Raw genomic sequence first — 12853 nt, 5'->3', positions numbered from 1 at the left:
GGATATGACATCGAGATCGGGCCTTCTCAGAAGGCAGATTCTCTTCTGAGAAGCGTCTCATTGCGTGAAATTAGGAAATACGGCAGCTACTAGGACAGAGTGAACTGTGAAACCTACACAGCTGGAATTAAGCAGAAACCTGACCTGAACAACAATCACACTGTGTCCCAATAATGTGCTGACTTTAAAAATGACATTTCGTAACATCGTACATTTGTACACATTTGTCTGTTTCTTCACGTCTTATATTTATTTTGAATGTGAGAGGTCGTATTTAAGTCTGGGTGATGTGATCTCAGAGGCGTCGCTGTGCTCGTGTGCTGCCGTCAAATGGCAGAAAGCTGCCGCTCGGACAGCTCCCATACTTACTGACTGCCATGAGCGAGTTGGTGAACTTGTGCTTCTCTTTGGATGAGGAGAGCTTGTGTTTGAGGGAGAGCTTCTTCAGTGGTTTGCTCCTCTCCAGTGACTTGGTCTGCCACTGGCTCTTCATCACCTGCTGCAGGCGCAGACCTATACAAACGTCTGAGGAAGACAGCGGCAGAGGAAACGAGACTCAGAAAAATAAACTTCCTGAAGAAAATTTTATGCTTTCCCTCATATTCTGTCAAATACGTTCTTGTTATGGTGACGGAGGTTCACGTTAAACACGGTGAAACTTTCAAATTAACGAGGTCAGCATACGAGATAAATGCTGACTCAGTCTCGGGCAGTTTTTTTCTACACTTGGCTCTTCTCAGGCACACATCTCGACCTTCCAGATGTTTCCAAGGGGCAGCCAATCAGGAGCTTACTTTTTTCACACAGGAGGACAAACTGAGGGCACTTCTGTAACTACACTCACATTACCCCCACCAGGGGGCAAAGTTTTCCGTGGATGTGTTAAAACTCAAATGTAATGAGGGTTAAGTGTTGAGCGTTTTTAGGCAAATTGAGGTTCAGATGAGCACACAGTAGCATAAACTGATATTACATCACAGTGCAGCCCAACTTCAGCTAATAAATATATTCCCTCAGGGTTTTTTTTGTTTGTTTTTTTAACCCCAGAGGGAATATCCACTACTGAAGCACTACTACTAGAACAAGAACGCAGCAGTAACGCACATACAGGCTGCCAGACACCATTAAGCAACAAGAACAGGAGAAGAAAGCACTGTAGCTACCAGGGATCAGACTGGTAAGGTCTGTATGGAGCTGTGACATTGCATGCTGCTGTACTCACAGGAGAAAAAACACAAATATCTGCCACAAATATAGCATTTCAAGTAGTCTGGGGTGGAGGGTGGGTGAAATGATCATCCTTAATATGAATCATGCCAAGTCCAAGAATACAAAAGACATATTCCTAAAATTAGTGCTATAAACTCTTGAAGAGTTTTCTGCAGTTTAGTGATTCACATGAAACAAGCCTCAGAGCAGCGGTCCAAATGTTCACTAATAACCTTTAAAGTCACCTCCAAAATGTTCCCCCTTTGTTTTAGTGTAAACAAATTTAGGTGCCCAGTGAAAATTACATCCATGAGACACCCTGAAATAGCTTAAGAAAAAACAAAATGATTAAACAGTGAAAAGAAAACACGACATCACATCTCCTCTGGGCTCAGAGTTTCAGAAATAACCCAGTTAAATTACAGGAAAACAGACGAGCAGCCCACAACCCAGACTTAAGACAATTACACTTTTCCCCCCTGTATAATTAAAAAATAAAACTTATTTCCTGTCATTTATTGGTTTGTTGGTTACACATTTTATTTATCGTTAAAGGCAAAAATAGAACACTAAACTGCCTGAAAAGTTTTGCCCTCCCTCTGGGGGCAAATCAGACGTCCTGATAGGCTGAATCTGGCACCAGGCTGTGTGCTTTACACTGCAACCTTAGATAATCTATTCTGTGAGCTTCAGCCAAACCTACTGCTTCATTTGTCCGTGTCGTGTAAAACTGTTCATGTTTTGATTTGCAGTAAAGTCAGAAATTCCTGTCTTCATTTATGTGAGTTCCTTGCTGCGCAGAGAGAGAGAAGACTCTAAATGACTAAATATGTTCAGCAGAACTTCCTGCTGAGCTCACAGCCACGCCTTGTTTGTCTTCCCCTCTGAATGTAGAGGAAATGGCTGCGTAAACTCAAGCTCCGCTCTGAGACCAGCACTGACCGTCGGGGAAGGAGAGGATGGGGTGGACGCCAAGATCCAGCCTTGACAGGCGCTCCAGGGTGGGCAGCTCGTACTGAGGGTCCTCTCTGGGGGTGGGCCAGCCACCGCACATCACACAGGTGGGGTTAACCCTGCAGTTACACTGGATGCAGCTGCTCCTCGGGGCCTGCCAGGAGGACAAACGAGAGCGGTTGCAAATCATTCACAGCCAAGCTGTGATTATTAATAATTCAGCGGCTTCACCGACACGGCCGTTAAACACTTATTGAGTGAGTCATGCCAGAAAATGTTCTGCTCTTTAGAGCCACTGACGTCACGCTCCGTGTGCCTGCTTTATGTCTATTCCCCCCATTTTTAAAATTGCTCTATTATTAGTTCTGCTGGTACTTTACTGAAACTTTCTCTTTTAATAGATACAAAAACAGAACAGACTGCACCCGCTCCTTAAGCTCCTTGTTGAATTTTATCTAGATTTTCTTCTTTTCCATTGACCTTTTGTATTTTATTCTATTTTTTTCCTATTTAGCTGTGCCATTTTTTTCATACTGAGCCATTTCAGTTTGTGTTCCACTCTATTTAAGCCATGTTGCGTTTAATGAGTTTGGTCCTCCTACTAGAACCCCCCCCCCCCCAATATAATCAGACAATACCTATTAGAATTTGTAAATCACTGGTGTTCAAAAGTTCCTCTGCAGAAAATGTCCTCCATCTCATCTGAGATATCAGCTCCTATTTTGATTATGTTTTGCTAGATGAACGCGCGTGGACGTGTCTGACACCGGTTTAGTTCGCTGTACTTCGTCCCACAGAAATAATCAGTGTTTCCTCCTCACTACTGAAACCAACCATATTATTACACACTAATATAGTACATTTAAATCTCTTTCAGCACACTCTTTAAAGAAGCTGTGGTAGTGCCTCAAGTTTCTATGCTATGATTTAGGGAGTTTCCTGGTGTAAAATCAGGTGGTCTCTGAGCCACTTGGTTTCACTTTTGCCTTGTGATGTGCTCCATGATGAACAGATCATCACCAAACTATCCTGAATCAGTGGAAGACGATGAGTCCACAAAGTGATCGACCTGGGGCTTCGATAAGGAGGGAACATAAACCAATCAGGTCAACACTGTAAATACTGACACTCTGTAAACATAAAAGTGGGGTTATTTATAACTAATCATGAAATGATTAAGATTATTTTTCACTACATCATAAAAACATGTTAAAAAAGAGAAGCTGTTTTAGAGGCACAGCATTTTAAAACGACAGCTGTGAACGATTTGGATTTTATAATGTAAATAGTTGTTTAATGTAAAACATGCATTAAGCTTCTTATGTCCTGCTGAACTGATAGGATTTTCTCTCTTTCTGAATCATGTGGTTCACCATGCTTTGATTTGAAGGACCTTTTTGTTGTTTCTTTGAAAGTCTGTTTTTTTTTCCTTTTTAAAAATATTGTTTATAAAAATAAGCAGGAGAAATATGACTGCATAATTGTAGTAGTAGTAGTAGTATTTTTCAGTTTAAAAGCCTCAACACATTTAGAGACTTAAAGTCACACTCAGTCTCCCAGAGAGTGGGGAGGGGTGTAAACAATTAGAGAAACGTTTCTATTCCCCCCTCAACTAAAACTTGTGAGTCGTCACATGGGGCCATTACTACCCTTTGTTGTTCGACTCTGAATAAAGATGCCCTACTTTCCCCATCTCTCGTTTACTCAGTTATTAGGTCACGCACCAGCCGAAGAGTGAAGCCTAAAACACTAGGCGCTGTCTAACAAAAAGCCCTTTCACTGCTCTTAAATGTGCAAAACTGAACATTCAGCATGTTCGCACCGTTTCCACAAAGACTCCTTCACACGCGTGTGCCCTTGCAGCTTCTTTCAAGTGAAACTCAAGAATAATCACACAGAGCAGAAAACTCACCTTGCCGTTAAGGTTGGGCACAGTGTTGGGCTGAATGAGTCGCCGCCGGCGGCAGCTGATTAGCGGCCGCGTACGTGCAGCCACGCATGTGCTGTCGTAGGCCGACGGCTGCTGATGCTTGGCGTCTGTGCTCTCTGCCATCCTACAACACGGAGAGAAGATTTAGCACCTGTTAAAAGCTGGCGTGCTCGTAGCTGTGAGTGCATCTCATTAGCTTAAAACTCATCAATGTGACTTTAGCTGCCAGATGTGCTACACCTCAGAGATAGCAGACTGTACTAGCAGCTGTACAGTCTGTATGATACAGTGCCCAAAGTATTATAAACTTTGCAAAACAAAAAATTTTTAAAAATCGAAATCACAGAGCACATCAAGCATCCTAAACTCTGGATTCAGGCTTCAAGATAATAACAAAACATGTGAGCTGACCCTATGTGACAGGATTACAAATAACCATCTGTGAGGACATTTTCACACTCTTTCCCGTGTTTGGAACAATACTTAATCTAATGTATTATAGAGTCTGAATATTTCAGGATGTAACTTCAACAGTTTCCACACACAAACATTGGACACACAATTCAATACATTGTCCTATGATACCTTTTTATTATAATTAATTAAAGTCAACTGGTGCCCCTTCAGAAACCTTAGCATGAACCTACACAATAAAAATTTACCTTGGGATGCGGTTGTAGCACCATACGAGTGGGTTGAAATTTGGTGCATTTTCAGAGCAAATCAATTCTACACCCACTCCAAGTGACTCTAACCCACAGGTTCAGGAGCAAAACTGCACCAATTTTAATGTCTATGATGTAGAGGCACATAAAAAAGCATTCGCTACAGAAACTTTATCCAAAATACACTTTTCACAGGTCAGTATGTGATAGGAGGAGATTTCTTTTGTGTTAACAGAGCTTAAATGTAATTTTCAGGGCTGACAATTTCTTGTAAATATCACATTTACTTGAAAAAGAAGAAACTCCGATTCACCCATCGACATTTAAAGAGCCTGTATTTAGCAAATCATTCACAGCATGAAGGTAAAACTCTGTACTGCTTCATTAAAATCCACTGAAGTCATTACTGAAAGTAAAGCCGATTCTGTCAGGTGGCTTCCTATTTGGTTAATTTTAAAAGGAATGACTTATTCTCATATGGCACTAACAACAGGAGATGGCCTGCTTTAGAAACCATCAGCAATGAGGAAGCTGCCTGAGCACAGCGTGTAGGAGGCTGAGCTCACACGATTATTACTCACTTCATTCTCACAGAGGTCATTACAGTTAATTAAAATGAAACTAAAACCAAAACCAGGTGAAAAACAACCTATGCACACTTACAAAAACAAATGTTATGTAGATTTTTGTACAGAAGTTCACTGACACATATCTACAGGACTGTGTCCACTGACTGCGTGAAATGAAAAAAACTGAAACTAATAATCAAAACAAAACTGAAACGGAGAAAATCATCCTGAAAACTAAACACAACAGAAACAAAAATAAACTAAATAAAAATCCCTGATTCAAACACAGGTGCAGTTCAACAAACTTTGCACTATTGAGCTGGAGGTTAAAGACTGTTTCATGTCTCATCAGGCGGCATCTACCAGCTACACTTTCACATTTGCTAAGAAAAAAATGAGTTCAGGGAAGCTGATGTTTAGAAGATGTGCCAGTTTTTAAAAAAAAATGCAGTATTAAGACTACAAAAACAAAAGTCACAGACAAAGCTTTGTCCATAGTGGATATTGTGATTGCGTGAAAAGCACATGAGACAAATATTATAGTTGGGTCCATTTATTACCACAGCAAAACACCACTATGCAAAGATGACTAATGTGGATGTTTTTCCAACTGAAATGTCTGCTGTGAAAAAGGTTAATTACTTTTCTACTAATCACTCCAGCTAAAATCAGCATCTCTCTAACTGCAAATCCAAACGAAGGACTCCCCTCTCGCGTTTCCTGGAAAGGCAGCGAGCCTTTCCGAGAACTCAAAATGAGGTAATCATTAGCAGCTGTACCTGCTGAGGACGCCGTTGACTGGCTGCCCGTTTTGACCTTTCCAAGGGCCCGGCTCTGTGCTGCTGATATGGGCGGTGCCCGTGTGCTCCAGCCGTTCTGAACCGGCGTCCTGCATCGACAGATAAGACCAAAACCAGTTAGACTACACCTCGTGTTAACTGGCAGGCTGACCACTCTGAACACTCAAGCAGCCGGCAGTATTTCAGGAAACTGCATTAGAGACAAACTAAATCATCTTGGTCCTGTGGCCTTGAATTATTCAGTCCAGATTTGGGCTAAGGCCTTCACTCTCCCAAGGCTTAAACCATCAAGATAAAAAACCTGAAGCACTTTTTCCACAAGCTTTTACACAAGTGAACAGTTTCATGATTCCAGTCAACCTTGTCTCATTTCACAAACATCTGCTCCACATTTCTCTATCATTTCAACTCAATAGCTGAGCGCGTGTTAATCTGTACTTTATGTCTTTGCAACATTTTGATATTTTTATTTTAAACAGTTTTTTAAAAGCTTGTGTTAAATATGTCAAATATAATGAAACATGCTACTATAAACAACTGCCATTTATATAGCAGCTTTGCTATCAAATCGGATTACCTTAAAGACAGAAAAACATTTAATTTAATGAGGTTCAACATGCAGTAGAGCAAATGTACACCGCTGCAATGGGAGGCTGCACAGCTGCAGCTGAACAGACAAACAATTTAAACACCCAGACAGGCCGACTCATCAAGAGAAATTATTTGGATCTGAGGGTTAGGGAGCTTTTTTTCCTTTCTAAACTGCTTTGATTCGGTCAGACCTGAGGAACAGATAAGAACACAATTTCCCGTGAACACTTACCATTTCATTTCCACCTGTGTGAAAACAAACAAGCTCAATATTTCAGTCATTCTCAGGGATAGACTAAAGCAGAGCTGCTTATATTTACCCACTAACACAGCATCCGAAGATCAAAGTGCTGAATAAAGGCTACAAATAATATTCATTCATTAATATTTATTTATCTTTACATTATACACTTGAGCCAAGAATGAATGGGGTTATTTATAAGAATTGATGAAGGCTAAAGATTTTATCTTGCACCATTTTCTATTTGTTGGAAGAACAAGAAGAACATTTTGTAGCCTTACTGCTGTCTAATTTTGTTTTTGTATTCTTCCCTTTGTATTCACAAAAACTGATCTGAGGCTCGCCTCTTACATAAATCTTTAAACTCATCTTCATTCAAAAATAATCCCTTTGTTAAGCTTACAGTTCATCTCGGTTCATCCTCCGTCTTAAACAGTTTCAACTTATTCTGATTAGTTGCGCATCTCAAAAATAAGGTTTGGACAGTTGGTGGGTGGAGCTTGTGCAACTTGCAGCCAGAGCTGTGTACCTGAGATGATGGGATCAGCCTTGCTAAGTAAGAAAAGGGGGGCTATGAAAACCGTGTCAGCGGTTGTATTTTAATGCAGGCAAAATGTTTTTCTAAATCAAAAGAATATAAAAATAGTAAAAATTGCCATTTTAACTGATAACAGTCTGTCTAATCTATCCAAGATGGTGGCTGGGTTGATTAAAGACAACCTCTGTCTTGAACCGTTTACTGCTTTATGAGACTGACTCGCAGGGATTACTCATGCATACAGTGACCTCATTTTTTTAAATGTTTGTCCTATTTCATGTGACCATGTACAAATGTAACAATACATGTGACAGAAATGATGTAAAAACAATAAAAAAGGTCAACAAAAAGAATAAAAACAATGGTTTTAAGCCACTAGCAGCTACTGTTCTATTAAAAAGACAATTTTTAAAGAAACAAATCTGTTTACCTGAATGTTTACAGGCTCTGCTTTTACTTCTGTCCCACCTGCAAGCACCCCACTTGGCGAAACACCTCCCAGCTCTACTGAGCCCTGAGAAATCGAGAGATGAGAGTTATACTTTCAATTCAAAGATAAAGAAATTAATACAAGTTAAAATGCATCACAGAGCTTCTTCATCCTACAGTGTCAGTGGAAATACACATAAAAGGACTCTTTTCTGATTTTATTACACTTGATGGAAGATTTTTCTGCACATCAGAGAAAAAAAAACTAAAATGCACAGACGTGTCTAATAAATGGAAGGACCGACCTTGCTGGCGCGGATCTGTCTGTAAATGTCCGTCTGCTGCCGGATGCGGTACTCCAAGTCCGAGATGTGGGCCTGGAGCCAGTTCCAGTGGCTGATGATGGCAGCTCTCTCCACGGTGTAGCGGCTCTCTGCTCGCTTCCATCTGCAGGGGGGGGGATGACACGAGTGTTTAAGTTATGGTCAACAGAAGATACTCTGGGTGATAGTGATTTATGTCACGTGTGTCCAGATCAAATCTACTCTTCACTAACTTTGATCTGGCCAGCAGATCACTTTAGGTTCTATTTATTTGAGCCAAACCAGCTGTAGCAATGGTTTGAATTCCACAGACACATTGAACTAGACAGACAGGCACACCTAAAAAAAAAAAAAGCCAACGGGCTAATACAGAATACAACAAAAAGGAAGGTTTATGCTGCAGGCAGACAATCTGAACTGAGGCGTCAGGACCTCTGATGGATTTCGATCCACCAGTCTGAGGAGATGAGCCAGGCAAAAAAAAAAACAGTGAAATCTAAAACCACGTTCTTATAAGCTTCCTTTTATGTGATGCTGTATCTCTCACCATTTTTTCATCTCCCTTTTAGGACTCTATCATATAAATAAAGTTCTTATTTACTACTACATCTTTACTGCGAGTAAATGCCCTGTGTTAGCCATGTGTCTTAAATGTGCTGTTATTTTGGTGTTTAAATTCACACATATGCACAAAGATAAGGAACAACCAATAGCAAGGAAGAGTCTCGAAGCTGATGCACTGAAAAGAGTCAAATCAAAGTACGGAGGAGCTGAGGGGGGTTTCAAAAGGCTGCAATGTACAAGTAGTTTTTTTTTTAATACTTTGTTTTTAATGAAACTTTCTACACACCTTGTTAAGCCTTACAAACATATGTGCAAGATCAAAGTTAAAGATTAATCATTGTGCTTTGATTGCAAGGTCTAATTCAGGCTTGTGAGACAAGAGAGTTGCTTTCATGGTCTTATCTTGTTCAATTGTCCTTAGGTTGGACTGGGGTGGGGGACAAAAACAAACTAATTTCTTTTCACAAAGGTCAAATTAAATAGAAACACCAATGAAAAACAACTTTATATCTAAGGCTGTAATTTTAAATAAAGAGGACTAAACAGCCTATGAAGTGAAACAACATATTTATCTCACTGAGATTAATTACTCATCCTGTCCACTCAACTGAATTGTGGTGAACTTCAAACTCACATAATCTTTATTTATTGAGCTTTCTCATGTAAAAATCCCCCAACCTCACACCAGGAAACAACTTGATAAGCAGCATGTTTTATCATTGCAGTTTGATGTTCATAGGTCACATGTAGGTTTTAACACAGCCAGCTGATGAAGGCTCAAAACATATCAACAGACTATTGTGTGAAAAAGAAAACACACCTAATTTACTGAAACTGTGGGACAGTATTATTTTCTTTTATAAAGGATGTTTCAGTGTACACTCTGCTACTAAAGGAGGTAATAAAGGAAGCACTGAAGCACCCTTCCTTAGCATTTAAGGAATTCAAACAGCTTTTATTGAGTCTGCCACACAGACACCTCCAGGTCATTTAAATCAGCAACCTTCATAAGAAAAAACGACCAGTGGGCATCAGCCCTCATCTCGCTGGGACCCAGTGTGGACTTTAGTGAAGCTCCACTTATTTATGCAACTGGTCTTCAACTACAGTTATTAGTCTGTTCCCAGTTTATATAAGTACTTTCCGGTGTTTTACTGAACTATTATTAAACACTAAAATTGATTATTTGGAGCATTTCCGCTGTCAGACTGCAGAGGTCAGTGAATCAGCGTTATAGCAGAGCTCCCAGCAGTGGCAGCTGCAGGCAGCCTGGAAAAGCATTAGAGTCAAAAAATAACATGATTAGGCATGCATTATAAATATGTGGAGAAATTAAAAATTAAAGAAAAAAAGAACTGGGGGTTTCCACTGCAGGGGTATGCTCTGTGAGAAAGGAACGAGTGCCAGCTGAGAGCAGGGTACTCCATTTTACCAGTATGACACACAGAATGGCCATTTCAAAGGCAGACATGAGAGGAAAATGTCTGCTCCTGCACAGTGCGGAAGCAACCACAGAGGGCGCCATTTCTTCCAAAGACAGGGCCGCAGAGGCTGTGGATGAACAATGAAGGTAATGACTCAGATAGCAGACAAAGATAGACCTTGCACTCCCTCTTTTTCCTCTCTTCCCCACACACCCTAACCTGTTTTCAATTTCCAGAGCCTCCAGAAAGACAAGGGAGATGGGAAGGGTCGCTCTGGCAGTCTGGAGAGGAACAGACAGGCCTTAAAAGCAAATCTACAGGGCACAGGGTGCAGGAGGGGGGTGGGGCTGGGTGCAGACGCTGGAATAACCAATAATCCAACCAACAACCCTGCCTTACTGAGGTGCTGAGCAGAAACAGAGCTCCTCTGGCGGATGACGACCATCACGGAGCCGATCAGTGCAATCAGAGACATTCCGATTTCTTCCTTGACACATCTGCTAGTCTTATGTCCCCGTTCACTACGACATAGTATGGAGGACAATGCTGTAAATACAGCTGCAGTGTTTCCTGCTGGCACTACTTCCTGTTGCTGTTACACACACACACACACACACACACACACACACACACACACACACACACACACACACACGATCAGTTCCATTTAGTCCCTTTGAATTAGAAGAATCAAACATGAGACCCAGGACCTAAAGCCAGCTCACCAAAGGGTCCAAATTCAGCCTACTTGATGTCCGACTGCAGTAAAGGTACTGCACGCAAGTACAATTGGTCCTCTTATAATCATTAAAATAATTTGTCTGTCTTGCTTTACTTAGCACAAGCATCAAGTTATATGCACTTAAGGTAAAGAGGGGTGTGTTAAACTGCCACGTCATTTCCTACAGTATTTCTGAGCCACGTGAAAGTTCAGCAACTATTACACAACATAAAAATCTGTTAGAAACCGCAACCAAATAAATTTTAAACATTCTCCAACTGTGACAATCTGAAGTCAAAATCTTGTTTTTAAGCTCTGAGCAAAGGACATCACAGCTAGTAGATGAGCCTGATATGTAATGTATGTAAAAGAGAGGCCTTTCACATACAGTTTTTAAACAGCCCTAATAAAAGAACATTTCCTCCAGATATTTTCTGTACTCAAGAATTCAAGAGGGCACACAAGCGCTGTTAAATATAATAACAATAATAACAATAATAATAATAATAATAATAATAATAATGATGATGATGATGATGGGTGACTTATCCAACCCTTTATTCTTCTAGTGTCTGTAACTTTGAAAATATTGATAGCATGAAAGTAAAATTTGGTATGTGTTCATTAAATATGGTTACTATACAAAGATCAGCAGTCACATAAAGACAGCCAAACCACCAAGGCGAGTGAGGATACATCAGCTCCTTAAAAGCAGAAGCAAAACATCACAGACATGATAAGGAAAGGCTGAACGGGAATGAAGAGCTTCAGTCCTTAGGACACCTCATCAGCACTGACAGACAATATCCCAGGTAAGTTAAAATAATCCACTCTGAAAGTGCAGAACAACCTAAAATCAGATAACAGAAGAGAAGCAGCAAGAGCTTCAGCTGCAGTTTACAAAAGCACAAACAGAGCGATCATTACAAGTCCAATGACCTCAATCACCAGGGTGACTGAGGAGGTTGAGAAAGAGGAGGGGTCAGTTAGAAAGAACCCACTACTATCACCCATTCTTTCTCCCAACGAGGAGCTCCTCCCCGCCTCTCTAATCAGGACAAATTTTCCTCCCCCCTCAACTCCCACATACACACACAAAGTGCCAGCAGCAGCCGCTTCGGTGGCCGTTTTCTGGCTGTCAGCAGATTCTCCATTGTGGTGCTTCTCTGGATGCAGCACATATGTCGTCTATAACATAGTGACCCCTTCAAAAACCACCATAATCGCTCAGTAACGCTGCCTCTCAGTAAAGCTCTCTCTCAAAAACCAGCAGGTCCTGATATCCCATCCGCTGGACACATGACGCTGCCTCATGTGAAAACAACCAGTTTTCCTATGGATGTTAATCAGGGGTGCAACAACCCGACATGTGGACCAGACAATGGTCCAATCTTTACTCAAAAAGGCTAGACCTGATATTCAGATTTGGTGTGCAGTAGTTTGGTAACAAAACGATGAGCAGTGCATAGGGATTTCTCACCTGCTAGTAAGGATGAACCAACCTGATATCTTAATCAGATGTTAGTATCCTGATCAGATATTGGTGAACTCAACATACTGACCTATTGGCTAATCTGTTTAATTCCTTTCCACAATGCACTTTTATCTCATCATGAGGTAAGAGCAGCTAGCACAAGCGTTGCATAGAGGATGCCAACAAATGGGAGAGGAAAAAAATGCTTATCATACATGATGTGGTATAAATTACTTAAGTCACCAATTTATTTCTTGACTATATTGCATTATGCTTAACTGCTCTGTGTGTGTGTGTGTGTGTGTGTGTGTGTGTGTGTGTGTGCCTGTGTGTAGGGCTGTTCGATATAACGATATATATCGAATAACGATATAAAAACGTCTATCGTTTCATTTTACGCTATCGTTTGTTTCGTGGTGTC

General features: G+C 40.8%; 1 protein-coding gene across 5 annotated transcripts in view; it reads right to left on the bottom strand.

Moving 5' to 3' along the window:
• The window catches only part of LOC102307260 (KAT8 regulatory NSL complex subunit 1), a 44701-nt gene that overhangs the window by 8813 nt on the left and 23035 nt on the right, over positions 1-12853 (bottom strand). For all 5 annotated transcript variants that reach the window (XM_014335999.2, XM_042223255.1, XM_014335995.2 and 2 more), the window contains 6 exons: positions 8232-8373; positions 7928-8011; positions 6107-6216; positions 4076-4217; positions 2152-2317; positions 370-525 (listed from right to left, as the gene is read on the bottom strand). In XM_014335999.2, coding sequence (XP_014191485.1) covers positions 370-525; positions 2152-2317; positions 4076-4217; positions 6107-6216; positions 7928-8011; positions 8232-8373 — 800 coding nt within the window. The remainder of the gene's footprint in view (positions 1-369; positions 526-2151; positions 2318-4075; positions 4218-6106; positions 6217-7927; positions 8012-8231; positions 8374-12853) is intronic.

This window comes from Haplochromis burtoni, unplaced genomic scaffold (genome assembly GCF_018398535.1).
Source record: "Haplochromis burtoni strain Fernald_Lab_line unplaced genomic scaffold, NCSU_Asbu1 Contig_6, whole genome shotgun sequence".
Taxonomy (NCBI): domain Eukaryota; kingdom Metazoa; phylum Chordata; class Actinopteri; order Cichliformes; family Cichlidae; genus Haplochromis; species Haplochromis burtoni.
This window is presented reverse-complemented; position numbering and strand designations above follow the sequence as displayed.